Source organism: Carcharodon carcharias, chromosome 9 (genome assembly GCF_017639515.1).
Source record: "Carcharodon carcharias isolate sCarCar2 chromosome 9, sCarCar2.pri, whole genome shotgun sequence".
Classification (NCBI taxonomy): domain Eukaryota; kingdom Metazoa; phylum Chordata; class Chondrichthyes; order Lamniformes; family Lamnidae; genus Carcharodon; species Carcharodon carcharias.
The window spans coordinates 143856467-143869491 of NC_054475.1; the positions used below are offsets into that span (position 1 = coordinate 143856467).

Here is a 13025-nt window from a genome sequence, read left to right on the forward strand (position 1 = left end):
TATTTACGACCTATATTAATGACTTAGATGAAGGAATCTATTGTAGCTAAATTTGCAAATGATACAAAGATAGGTAGGAAAGAAGTTGTGAGGAGGACAGAGTCTGGAGAGGGAGAGATAGGTTAAGTGAATGGACACATATTTGGCAGATGGAATAAAACGTGGGAAAATGTGAGATTATACACTTGGTAGGAAGAATAGAAAAGCAAGGAAGGAAGTAGACTACAGAATGCTGCGGTATAGAGGGATCTGGGTGTCCTTCTACATGAATCAAAAAAAGTTAACAATTGAATACAGAAAGTAATTAGGAAGGCAGTTGGAATGTTGGCCTTCATTTCAAGATGGATGGAGCATAAAAGTAGGGTTGTTTATAATTGTACAGGCTGTTGGTGAGATCACACCTGGAGTGCTGCCTATTTAAGTCTAATTTAAGGAGAGCTATGCTTTCATTGGAAGCAATTTAGGCTGGTATGAAGGGGTTGTCTTATGAGGAAAGCTTGAACAGGCTGGAGGTTATAAGAATGAGAGGTGATCCTGTTGAAGCTCTGCAGTCCTGCCACATCCAGTTGTGAATGGTGGTTGACAATTCAACAACTCACTGGAGGAGGGGCCCCCACAAATATTCCCATCCTCAATATTGGGAGAGCCCAGCACATCAGTGCAAGAGATAGGGCTGAAACATTTGCTACAATCTTCAGCTGGGTGTGCCGATGCCGAGTGAATGATCCATCTTGGCCTCCTCCGGAGGTCCCCATCATCACAGATGCTAGTCTTCAGCCAATTCAATTCACTCCACATATTATCAAGAAGTGGCTGAAGGAACTGGATGAAAGGCTTTCGGGGGGCCTGACAATATTCTGGCACTAGCACTGAAGACTTGTGCTTTAGAACCCTTAGCCAAGCTGTTCCAGTACAGATACGACACTGGCATCTACCTGGCTCTGGAAAAATTGCCCAGATATATCCTGTCCACAAAAAGCAGGAATAATCCTACCTGGCCAATTACCACCCCATCAGTCTACTCTCAATCATCAGTAAAGTGATGGAAGAGGTCATCAACAGTGCTATCAAGCAGCAATAACCTGTCCACTGACACCCAGTTTGAGTTCCGCCAGGGCCACTCAGCTCCTGACTTTGTCCAAACATGGACAAAAGAGCTGAACTCCTGAGTTGAGGTGAGAATGACTGCACTTAACACCAAGGCTGCATTTGACCGGGTGTGGCATCAAGGAGCCCTAGCAAAACTGGAGTCATTGGGAATCAGGGAAAACTCTCCACTCGTTGGAATCATACCTAACACAAAGGAAGACGACTGTGATTGTTCGAGGTCAGTCATCTCAGCTCCAGGGCATCACTGCAGGAGTTCCTCAGTGTAGTGTCCTAGGCCCAACCATCTTTAGCTGCTTCATCAATGTTCTTTCTTCCATCATAAGGTCAGAAGTAGGGATTTTCACTGATGATTGCACAATTCGCGATCCATTCGCGACTCCTCAGATACTGAAACAGTCCATGTCCAAACGCAGCAAAATCTAAACAATATCCAGGCTTGGGCTAACAAGTGACAAGTAACATTCGTGCCACACAAGTGCCAGGCAATGACCATCTCCAAGAAGAGAGAATCTAGCCATCACCCCATGACATTCAATGGCATTACCATCACTGAATCCCCCACTATCAACATCCTGGGGGTTACCATTGACCAAAAATTTAACAGGACTAGCCATATAAAAACAGTGGCCACAAGAGCAGGTCAGAGGCTAGGAATCCTGCGACGAGTAACTCACCTCTTGTCTCCCCATAGCTTGTCCACCATCTACAAGGCACAAGTTAGGAGTGTGATGTAATACTCCCCACTTGCCTGTATGAGTGCAACTCCCACAACACTCAAGAAGCTTGACACCATCCAGGACAAAGCAGCCCACCTGATTGGCACCACATTCACTGTCGACGTAAATAGCAGCAGTGTGTACCGCCCTGCAGGAATTCACCAAGGCTCCTACGACAGCACCTTCCAAACCCACGACCACTACCACCTAGAAGGACAAGGACAGCAGTTAGATGGGAACACCACCACCTGGAAATTCCCCTCCAAGTCACTCACTATTCTGAATTGGAAATATATCGCCATTCCTTCACTGTCGCTGGGTCAAAATCCTAGAACTCCCTCCCTAGTAGCATTGTGGAAGTACCTACACCATGTGGACTGCAGCCGTTCAAGAAGGAAGCTCACCACTACCTTCTCAAGGGCAACTAGGGATGGGCAACAAATGCTGGCCCAGCCAGCAATGCCCACATCCCGTGAATGGATAAAAAATAAAATAAGATTTCGAGGGGAATTGACAGTATAGACACTGAGAGAATTTTTCCCATTGTGGGGCATCTAGAGCTATGGGTCACAGTTTCAGTATAAGGGGGTCTCCCATTTAAGGCTGAGATGAGAAGGAATTTCTTCTCTCACAGGGTTGTTAATCTTTGGAATTCTCTACCACTGAGAACTGTGGAGGCTGGGTCATTGAATATATTCAGGGTTGAGTTATACGGATTTTTGAATTATAGCGGAGTCAAAAGTTATGAGGAGCAGACAGGAAAGTAGAGTTAAGGGCACAATCAGATCAGCCACGATCGTATTGAATGGCAGTGCAGGCTTGAAGGTCCAAATTACCTCCTGCTGCTCTATTTCGTACGTTTCTTATGTGGCTAAGCCATATAGTCCATTCCCAGTTTTATTATTTTCTTGCAGCCTCCCTCCAATACTCATAAGCCCCAGAACCCTCCCACCCCATCTTAATCTACATTACACACTCATTTCGGGACAAGCTCAGTATCCTCACCACTGTTTCTAGGCTCCTGCACTACCACCCCATTTCTAATAGGTCAAAGATCGCCTGTAGTATTTCTTCTGCCCAGGTCCAGGCCACACATGCCGAGTACTGCTAACCCCAGTCCCCACTGCTTTTGCATGGTAGCTCATAACCTGCTACATCTTCTCTTCTTTCTCCCTGTTTATCGTTTTCTTTAAAGGAAATAAGATAAAAAATTTAGTACCTAACTAAATAAACTATAATAAAATATTCGAGGCCCCTGATTCACAGTTTTAGCAGGAAATTGGACGGAATGGTAGAATTAAATTCCCGAAAGATAATGTGACTAACTTAGTTAACATAAATCAGCGATGCTTTTAATTTATTGTATGTTACAATGTATAACATGCCTCCCTTTACAACCCCCTCCTTCCCACTGAAATGCCAAATAGCAAACAAGAGAAAAACAGGCAGCCAAAATCCAGACCTCTGCCAGCACTGGTCTTAAACTAGTCATTAGAACAGAGCTTCCTGAACTTTTTCCCAGTGTGACCCCATGTTAATACCTCAGATTTTGTGTGTGACCCCAGAGTGAAAATTTGGGGGATGAGCGTTGTTGAGGGGGAGTGCAGTGGGGTGGTGGTTTGGTGCCATTGTTGGATGGGAAGCTTTAGTTCTTGAGAGGGGGGATAAACAAGAATTGAGCATAGGGGATGAAAAGGCAGAGTTTCTCCAGGAAATCAAACATCTACCTATTCACAGACTTTATTTGTAGCAGCAATCGGGCCTCAGAGTGCAGTCCGTTGGGCCTTGCTCATCAACAAAAAATAACAAGCATTTAAAGGGGCCTTGTAGCAGTCAGAAATCAGTCCAAGCTCCACAGCAGCCATTGATGCCTTGGAGTTCGTGACCCCAAAATCTCAACTCGTGACCACACTGGGGATCAGAACCCACAGTTTGGGAAGCCCTGCACTAGAAAATGTGCAAGTACGTCTTAAGGTGACTTAATAATTTACATACCTCCCTCTGGGTGAAACATTATTCTTTACTTCCAATGTAGAGTTTTCCAGCTGGTATTAACGATGGGTGACCTGTTCCTAGGCCTTTTCCAATGATACTTTAGAATTAGCTGCCGGGAAGTGAGGAAAACACTGTAGGCTGGCTGAAACATTTCATGTGCATCTTTTACCCATCCCTTTGGGAGATGTCTGGTTCCTGAGCCATTATAATCCAGTATATGCTTTCTAATCTATCCACCCTGAATCTGAAGCATTTTGAAGGAGCAGCAATGGAATGAGTAACAGAACTGATGTTTCGGGGCCGATGATCTTTCATCAGAACTGGACCTGAAACGTTGACTCTTTCTCTCCCCACAGATGCTGCCAGACTTACTGAGTATTTCCAACAGTTTCTGTTCTTTTATTTCAGATTTGCGGCATCTGCATTATTTTGCTTTTGTATTCTAAAGGTTGAAGTGTTGAATGGACTTTGATATAGATCATTTTTCTTGTGCGCTGTTCCAGGATTAAAACTCTTCATGCTCAAATTATTGAGAAAGATGCGATGATCAAAGTTCTCCAACAGAGGTCACGGAGGGAACAAGTCAAAACAGAACAGCCAGCTGCTTTAAGACCTTCAAAATCTCTTGTTTCTATTTCCAATGCTACATCTGGGCTTTCGTCCTATCCCACACTGCTGTCCAGTAATCCAATAATTGAGGAGAAGAAGGAAGACAGGAGCTGGAAAGGCAGTTTGGGTAAACAAATTTTTAAAAAATTACAGGATTTATGATGAACATCTTAAACCATTTTATAAAAAAAGGTGTTGAAACAATTCAGTAACCATAATAGTCAACCAAAAGAGTTCTGATAACAATGAGGATTTTTTTTTGACTGTACAGAATTAGTTAAGTGTCTGTCAAAGAAGTGTATCTCTGAAAGTATTAGGTCGAAAACTGAAATTAAATTTACCAAAAAGCAGAGTTATAAAATATAATTGTCTGTAGGTTGTCTGTTTCTTTCTATGTACTACCAGCAATGACTACTTGGATTAATAATAAAAACAGAAAGTGCTGGAAAAATCCAACAAGTCTGGCAGCATCTTGAGGAAAGAGAAACAAGTTAACGTTTCAAGTTCAATATGATGACTCCTTGGAACTGAAGAGAGGCAGGAATGTGATGGGTTTATGCTGTTGAAAAAGGGGGACAGTCAGATAGGTTAGCAGGCAGGGAGATTAAGTTACAAAGATGTCTTGGAACAAAAGGCAAGGAGAGTGCAAATGGTAGTAGTAAAAGAACAAATCTTTGGTCCAGAGTAGGTGTTAATAAAGGTCAGCACTATCTGACAGCAAAATAACAGAATGTGTTAATAGCAGAATAAAGGTCAGTGCTGTCTGAAGGCAAAACTTGAGAAGATACAGACTGATACTGAGGGTGGGTGTGGGTGGAGAAAAGTACAAAATGGAGTTCAGAGTTCATGGTCTGAAGTTGTTGAACTCAGTGAGTCTAGAAAACAGTAAAGTGACTAATTGGAAGATGAGGTGCTGTTCCTAAAGCTTTTCAGTTATGTAAAATCCATTTCTCCCCCTCTTCTGTTCAGAAGAAGAGTCATATTGGACTTGAAGCATTAACCCTGTTTCTCTTTCCACAGGTGCTGCCAAACCTGCTGAGTTTTTCCAGCATTTTGTTTTGATTCCAGATATCTAGCATCTGCAGCATTTTGCTTTTATTTTAATAAGAACATGGGCATTAGTTCCTCCTGTTACCCAGCAGAGACCATCACTTACTTGGATAACCAAAAGAATGATATTTCATTAAGTTTGTGTTTTTATTTTTCTCTCTCTCTCTCTCTCTCTCTCCTCTCCCCCCCCCCCCCCGGCACCGCTGCCTATTCCTTCAGGTTTTCTGCTCAGCACAGACAGACATGAGTCACATTCTTCCTCCTCTTCCCCAGTACTACCCTCCACACCACTTCTATCAGCGCATTCTAAAACAGGAAGCCGGGACAGCAGCACCCAGACAGAAAGAGGTCCTGAGCATAATAAATTGGGCACTACCTCACCATCGCAAGGAAAGCCAGGCAGTAACAGCCCTGCAAGCATGGAAAAACCAGGTATTGTGTTTGATGGTATTTTGTATCCTCCGTTATACACAGATTTACGTGCAGTTAATCAGATCTTGCCAGGCTGGAGCATATTGAAACTACTAGAGATCAATCATTTCATCCATCGCTAACTGAGATTTATTTGTAAGCTGAAATACAGGGAAGAAAAATACTATATTACCCTGGATATCTTATCATTCACAGTCAATTGATGCAAATACAGCCCATAGTGATTTCTTATCTTTATTTAAGAGGAGAAAATGCACATTTTCCCCTTTTATGTACTAAGGCAGTGACTTATGTCCAGCTATGGTTCCATAGACGCCACTATCTTTCTAATATTTTGCCTAATTTCCCAGTTGTCGTACACAAGTATACGTGATGACTTTGTTTGAACATGGTAGGGCAGAGGAAAGGCATGGCGGAGGTGGGTATAGGTGAACTAGGGAACTAACCTGCGTGTGTTCACACCCTAGTTGGGTTCACTGGATAAGCATCAGGAATGGAAATCCTGGTTGTGTACACTGGGGCCAGACCGATAGGATGAAAGTCTCCTCTGCCTACTGTTAAGGCTGCAACTGGTGCTGTATCTGACCTGTGAATGGTTGGTGCAGACACTAGGTGACTGAACTAGTAAAATATCATATTTGTCAGCACTAATTTTTGTCATCAAGATTTAGCATGAAATTCACAAGTGGTAAAAACAAAATAAAGCTATTTAATTTTTTAACTTTCAATCAATAGCAATGATATGATAAGGTAAGAAAAGGCATCAGAGACTGCTACTGTGAGCAACCATTTTAAAACTAACTTTCACTTTGTCAATAAATTGGAATTTCTCCTGAAATTTTAAGATGACTCTCCCTCACCAGGTGCAAACAGCAAAACTCCAGGATGTCCATCAAGCACTGCAATATGTTATATAGACCTGACTAGTTGCATTCCACAGATTACATTCTCAGAGCTTCAAAAAGACTGGAACCACAGGGCTGAATTTTCTTGGAACTTGAGATGCGACCGAAAGTGAGAGTCAACCCTGTGGTACCAAGTAGTGGGACCTTGGGATAGCATTTTGCCAGCAGCGACCTGTTAATTGGCTGCTGTCAGAGCCACTGCCCAGGCATGGGTACTCATTGGCCATAGAGAACCATTAAGGAGGTCTGCCCCCTGGGAACCTGCTGGGTTTACCTGACAGTCTCCCCACATAGCAGCAAGACCTCTCAAAGTGGGAAAAATGCTGGAGGAGGAAGTGTTCCTTAATTAGGCCGTTAAGTGACTGAATTGGCTGTCAGGTAGATGCAACACTATGGTTTTTGCTGCTGGTAACATACCAAAGCCACAGGAAGATATTAGGCTTCCTGCCCGAAGCCTTCCCCCGCCATATTACCAGTGGGCCCCCACCCCCTCCCAACCCATTGTTACAGGGCTGATAAAATTCAGCCTATAATGTTCTATATAGCATTTACACATTTATGTCTCTACTTTTAACCTTCAATCCCTTTTGTAATCAAAGACTCGTCCAAGTTCTTTTTCAGTGAATTAGCTCTAATCACTTTGTTGGAAGTCCTCTACAAATCTACTCTGTGAAAAGATTAAATAAATTATTCCAATTTGTTGTCTCAGTTGAAACTTGCTGGTATTGTACTTTTATGCTGCAGCTCTGAGGTCATGTTTATATTTTTATGGTTGGCCTTTAGCATATTAAAGACCAAAATGTTTTCTCCAGTGAATACAAGTTCAATTTTATCACTCCATAACTTTGAATTGCTGTTGGCTCATCACTGAACTCTACTTAATACATATGTAATCTTGTGAAGAAATGTGCCAAAGTATTTGATGTATTCCAATACAGCCATGACAATAATATAATTTATTGTGATTGAGTGTCCTTGATAATCTGAACCAGATATTGGATGAGTGTTCTATGTATTAAACTCTGAGATTTATTTGAAGCTTGCTGTTAAAGATTGCTTAACGTCACTGAAGTTGTAAACACTCATCTTAGTAACATCAGTTTTTTTTTTGTTTTTATACAGACAGCTTTCCTTTGAGCAATACACTTGACAGGAAAGTTCCCCCTTCTCCATTTGGGCAGGACCTTGCTGATAACGAGATGGTGGAAATCCTAATTTGAACTCTTCTCACCTAGGACAAAGTGAGGAGGCAATAAAGGGAATTTGAAATATGAAACCTGATCTCCTTGACATCCTTTGTGGGGGAAAAAAAACATGAAAGTGGATCCTCGTTTGTTCCAGGTGAAGTGCATATAAAGCTAGAGCACTTCAGGAAGCAGCAAAATTTGAACTAAAGGATGTATATGTTTTATAATCACATTCTTTATGAACAATGTACATGGAAAGATAAATTATCCACCCAGCCCTTCATAGATCAGTATCAGTATGAACTCTTTCAAGAAGTATCTGCACTGCCTTGTACAGTACATTCCCACTCAAGTCAATACATTTACCATTTAAAATTGAAGTACTACGTACACAAAAAACAGTATATTGAGAAGACAGTTATGCGTTGGAGTTGCTCTTTGACCAATAACATTGTACTAAAGAGGAATAAAGAGCCTTTGAGGTGGAGGCCAGAGTCGGATTGAATCTCAAGTCACTCAATCCTGGCAAAAAGATCAGGTTCCCTCCTGTTTTTGTTCAGGATTACAAAAAACTGGAACACATAATTTGAAGGTGGATGTTTCAAAAACTCTGGATTGTGTATGAAGTAGTTCATTACTAATTAAAGTTAAATATGCCTTCATGGTCCTCTAGGTCACGTATGCAGAGACTCTTAAACGATCACTTACTATCTGTCCCAGTCCTAAATTTAATAGTTCCAGGATTTCATCTCCAATTTTCTCCATTTTCTGACTGAAGCCACTGTCTTATACCGACCATGCGGTTCTGTAGCACTGACAATCTTCCAGCATCTCGTCAAAGTGTATCATCTTAAAGAATGAGCCAAAACAGTGTTGGAAGAGCAATTCAACAGTGAGGACCACGCAGTTGAGCCTAATTCTTTTGGTACCTGGCATCTGTGCATGGGCACTTTCCACACTTACGTCACTGGATAACATTCAAGAGCATGAATCTTGGCTGATTTTTTTTCTCCTCCTCCATAGCAAATGGATACCCAGATTAATTGTAAAGCTCCCTGATGTCCCCACCACTGCTTTCCTGACTAAGATTAACCTGCTCACCACAGGCAACTATTTCCAGTTTTAATCAGTCTTGAAAGGCCACCTGAAATACAGCCCATGCATAGTTATTATAGACCAGTATAAACAACTGATGACAAAATGCATGTAGATCCAGTATAGCTCCTGGCTATGTGATAACCCTCTTCTCCGTCAAAAAAAACGTTCTTCAAAATGTCATTCTGCTTTAGCAGTTTGCCTTTTAAGTATGTAAATTGTGGGATCAATAGAAACATGTAACATGCAACCTGTTTCGCAGTGTACCTTAACAAGTGAGGTTCAGACCTGTACCTCCTGTGCACTGTTTACAGGTAATCTGTTACTTTTACAATATCATCCTGGGATTCTGAAAAATTTGTCTAGCTTTAATATATCTTGTAACTTGTACGTTTCCGTCTATTGGTTAAAATATTGTTGTAAACACAACAGACTTCATTTTACTCGTGCAAGTTCTGGGGTGTCCATTATAATCCATTTGAGTCCCAAATACGTGGAATTTGGTGTATGCAATATATTTTTGGTGTACATTTAATAGACAGGTGTTGTTCCGCAGGTATAACCAGATCATAAAGAAGCTTTATGCTTTGCTTAATCGATCTGCATTCAAACCTTTTATAATTTGTGGGTATTATGATAGCTTGGTAATCTGGAAAATAAAATAGCAACATGGTTTGCGGCCTTGTGAACAGTTTTATTGAGCATGCTGTTACCAGTGTGTTACAGATAAAATAAAATGTACTCGGGTCAGATGCACCCACTGCCAATACCATTACTGCCATTAGTGATAGACCTATAACCATAATAATTCGCTCTGGTGTTGTATAGCTCAAAATAATTTGCAAGGGCAAAAACAATAATGAGCTACTGGACATTTTTGAGTTTGTGGACATATAATGAAAATTTCGTATGCCCATCATTAAGTTTTGCTAAAATATTGCAATGACACAAATTGCTCCATTTAAAATTTATCTTCTCCCTCCTGTTTAGGTTGTTTTATGGCTCCTCCTCTCATTCAGTGCCATTTACTGGGTGAAATAGCAGATAGGAGCCCTGAGTCCAGTCCCTTTAATGCTGGTCCAGAGTTGGCTTGGAACTGGGTGACCAGAGGAGCTTGTAGAATGTGGGTGTAGAGTGGACATTCTTAATTGTCTGTCACATTCGTGTGAAAATGTGGACCACTTCTACTTGCCAACATTGTTGCTAAAATATCTGTGCTCATAATAAATCACTGGAGGGTGAATGTACATTCTTTTTATGTAAAAATTGAATTAATTAGTTTTGACTAATTAATCATTTCCCAGCCAAGTTCTGAGTTTCAAAATTTTTGAATATATTTCTGTTTGTGCAAGAAATGTTTATACCTAATGTAGATTTATCTAATTTATATCACAGTTGTGACTTGATATCTTTTAGTACACAAGTTAGTGACTGGTTCAGTAGTAATGTTACGCCTGGAATATAACGAAAATGCTGCTATGTAACAGTTGTATCCCTTAAGTACCAAAACCCCACAACAATGTATGAGCCTTGTTAAAAGGCTATAAAATAGCACATACCTAGGAAGGTGTTATAGTTACAAAGCAGAAGTACCTGAATCTTGGTTCAATGCTGAGCATTAAATCTAGACTGATAAGGGATTGCAATAGAAATTTCTCATGCATATGTGTGTTATAGTGTCTTAACCAGTGGTGATTAATCCAGCATATATTTATAGCCAAGGGACACCCATTTTTACTTTTTGCTGATGTCAAGTTGATGGAAATTGCTGCACTGACTAGCCCAGTGAGATGGTGATGTACTCTTTGCTATTAAAGTGGTGCCCTCTTATCAGAGCCCAATTAGTAGAAAAGAATTATGTTCAGCAACAGATGACCATATGACGAGCTCAGCCATAAATCTTTAATTATAATTTTAGCAAGTTGTGCATACAATTTATATAAAGAGTTTGCTTTTAAGAAGCCAGTTTCAAGCTAAAGAAAAACAAAACACTGCGGATGCTGGAGATATGAAATTAAAAACAAAGTGCTGGAAAAAACCTCAGCAGGTCTGGCAGCATCTGTGGAAAGAGAAACGGAGTTAATGTTTGGAGTTCAATACGACTCCTCTTCGGAACTGTCCAGACTAAACAAACTCAGCTGTGCAAATAATAAATGAGATGCACAAGCTGGAAATGGAATTGACTAACGTCAGAAATTAATGGATAACTGGGAGTTATTTACATATCAAAAATAGTAGTTGTCAAGCTAACCTTCAGAAAGTAACTGTCACCACCTGCATATTGGGGCACTAAAACATATTTCTTCGAGCGATAAAGGTATATAGTGTACATATATTTAAATGGTTCTGGTTCTAAAGCCTGGAACATTGCACTGCACCATTCTGTCCTGCACAAAATTAGCAATGTCTTGTTCAAATTTGGGAATAACTTAGTTAAAAATACCAAGTCATGACTGTATATAGCATTTCAAAAGCTGATTTTTATTCAAGTTTTAAAATTAGCCTCACTGTAATGACGAAGCAAGAATTTTTTTAAAAACCTAGGAATGGTAATGGTGCCGATCTTTAAGATTTTGATATGCAGGCATTTGGTTACTCAAGTTGTGCACTTAACAATTAGGAAATAAATCTCATACGTGGTGCCTTTTTTAAAAAAAAATCATTTTTACTCTGTTGTATATAATCCAAAACTATTGTTAGAATTTTAAAGCTGGCTTTTTGCTCTTAAGTTAAAACCAACTGTATTTTGTATTTTCTCAGTTGTATTGTTTATTGTATATTTAATAGAAAAGTTTTCTAAATTGTACTGAAATTGGCTCTGTGTCTTTATTGCCAATTGTATTCCAGCTTAATGCTACCCACATAAATAGTGAAACACCTTTAAAAAATCTAATGTTAAAAGCAAAGTAATTGTATTCATTACAACAGAAACACAGAATGCAGAGAAGTGAGCATTTAGTTAAAACCCATTCTTTATCAGGTCCTGTGATGTTCACATGTTTTAATCAGTAACTAGAGCACAGATGTGCCACTGCCACCAAATGATTCATCCAATTGTTTCATGAGCAGCTATGGAGGAGCAGGGTTTGTGGTAAATCCCTTAGCAAAGATTAAAATATAGTATGTTTGATTGCAGGTTCATAGATTGAATGATAAGTGCAAAACACTTTTTCAAATAACAAGTTGTCTCAATTTCCTAATCAACTCTATGGAACAAGCAAATTGGGTGGTGTAAAATGGCTGTTGAATCTTTATTGACCATTTTCCACTACTACCCAAGATGATTTTCAACCCCCTTTAAAAAAAAATGTAATTGCATAAGGTACAAAATGTTTATTGGGTGTGCTTTAAAAAAGACACATTTTTAACTGTTAAATTCCAGCTTAGAAGTGTGTGTTTAAAACTATATGGGACTCCCCCAAATCCTGGGTATCCTTAGGTGGTCATTGGCAATGTAATGAGCACCTTGGATTTCACCACCACCTGGAATGGTCCAGGATGATGACACAGCTGTGTTCAAATCCCAAAACAGGGCATTAGAACCAGCAGTTGAGGTCCAATCATACAAGGGTATTAGATCATACCAGATATATCCTCATAGTTGAGATTGTGTGTATGTATAGTAAAGAAGGCTTTCATTCCTTGCACACTCTGATTTAGTATAGTTCCATTTATAAAATATGTTCTTAATCAGAAGGATGCTTTGAATTGAGATTTATTGCAATTGACAGTGTGGTTCCACACCCTGACTGACTGGTTTCCATGGAAACATTCTAAAAGATATTACAGGATGCTGGTGCCAACAAGGCATAGTCAGTATAATCTGACTTTGAAAGCACTTTACCCCAGGGACAAAACTGAAATGTGTTTGTAGTCAACTCAGTACTCTATTAAAACTGGAAAAGAGCAAATAATCCCAGTCAGAA

General features: G+C 40.1%; 1 protein-coding gene across 3 annotated transcripts in view; it reads left to right on the plus strand.

Moving 5' to 3' along the window:
* The window catches only part of amot (angiomotin), an 83011-nt gene extending 71106 nt beyond the window's left edge, over positions 1–11905 (plus strand). For 2 of the 3 annotated variants that reach the window (XM_041195366.1, XM_041195364.1), the window contains 3 exons: positions 4325–4557; positions 5700–5912; positions 7940–11905. In XM_041195366.1, coding sequence (XP_041051300.1) covers positions 4325–4557; positions 5700–5912; positions 7940–8037 — 544 coding nt within the window. In that variant the 3' untranslated portion in view covers positions 8038–11905. The remainder of the gene's footprint in view (positions 1–4324; positions 4558–5699; positions 5913–7939) is intronic. The other variant, XM_041195365.1, reaches the window with a different exon arrangement.
* Positions 11906–13025: the final 1120 nt, after the last annotated feature.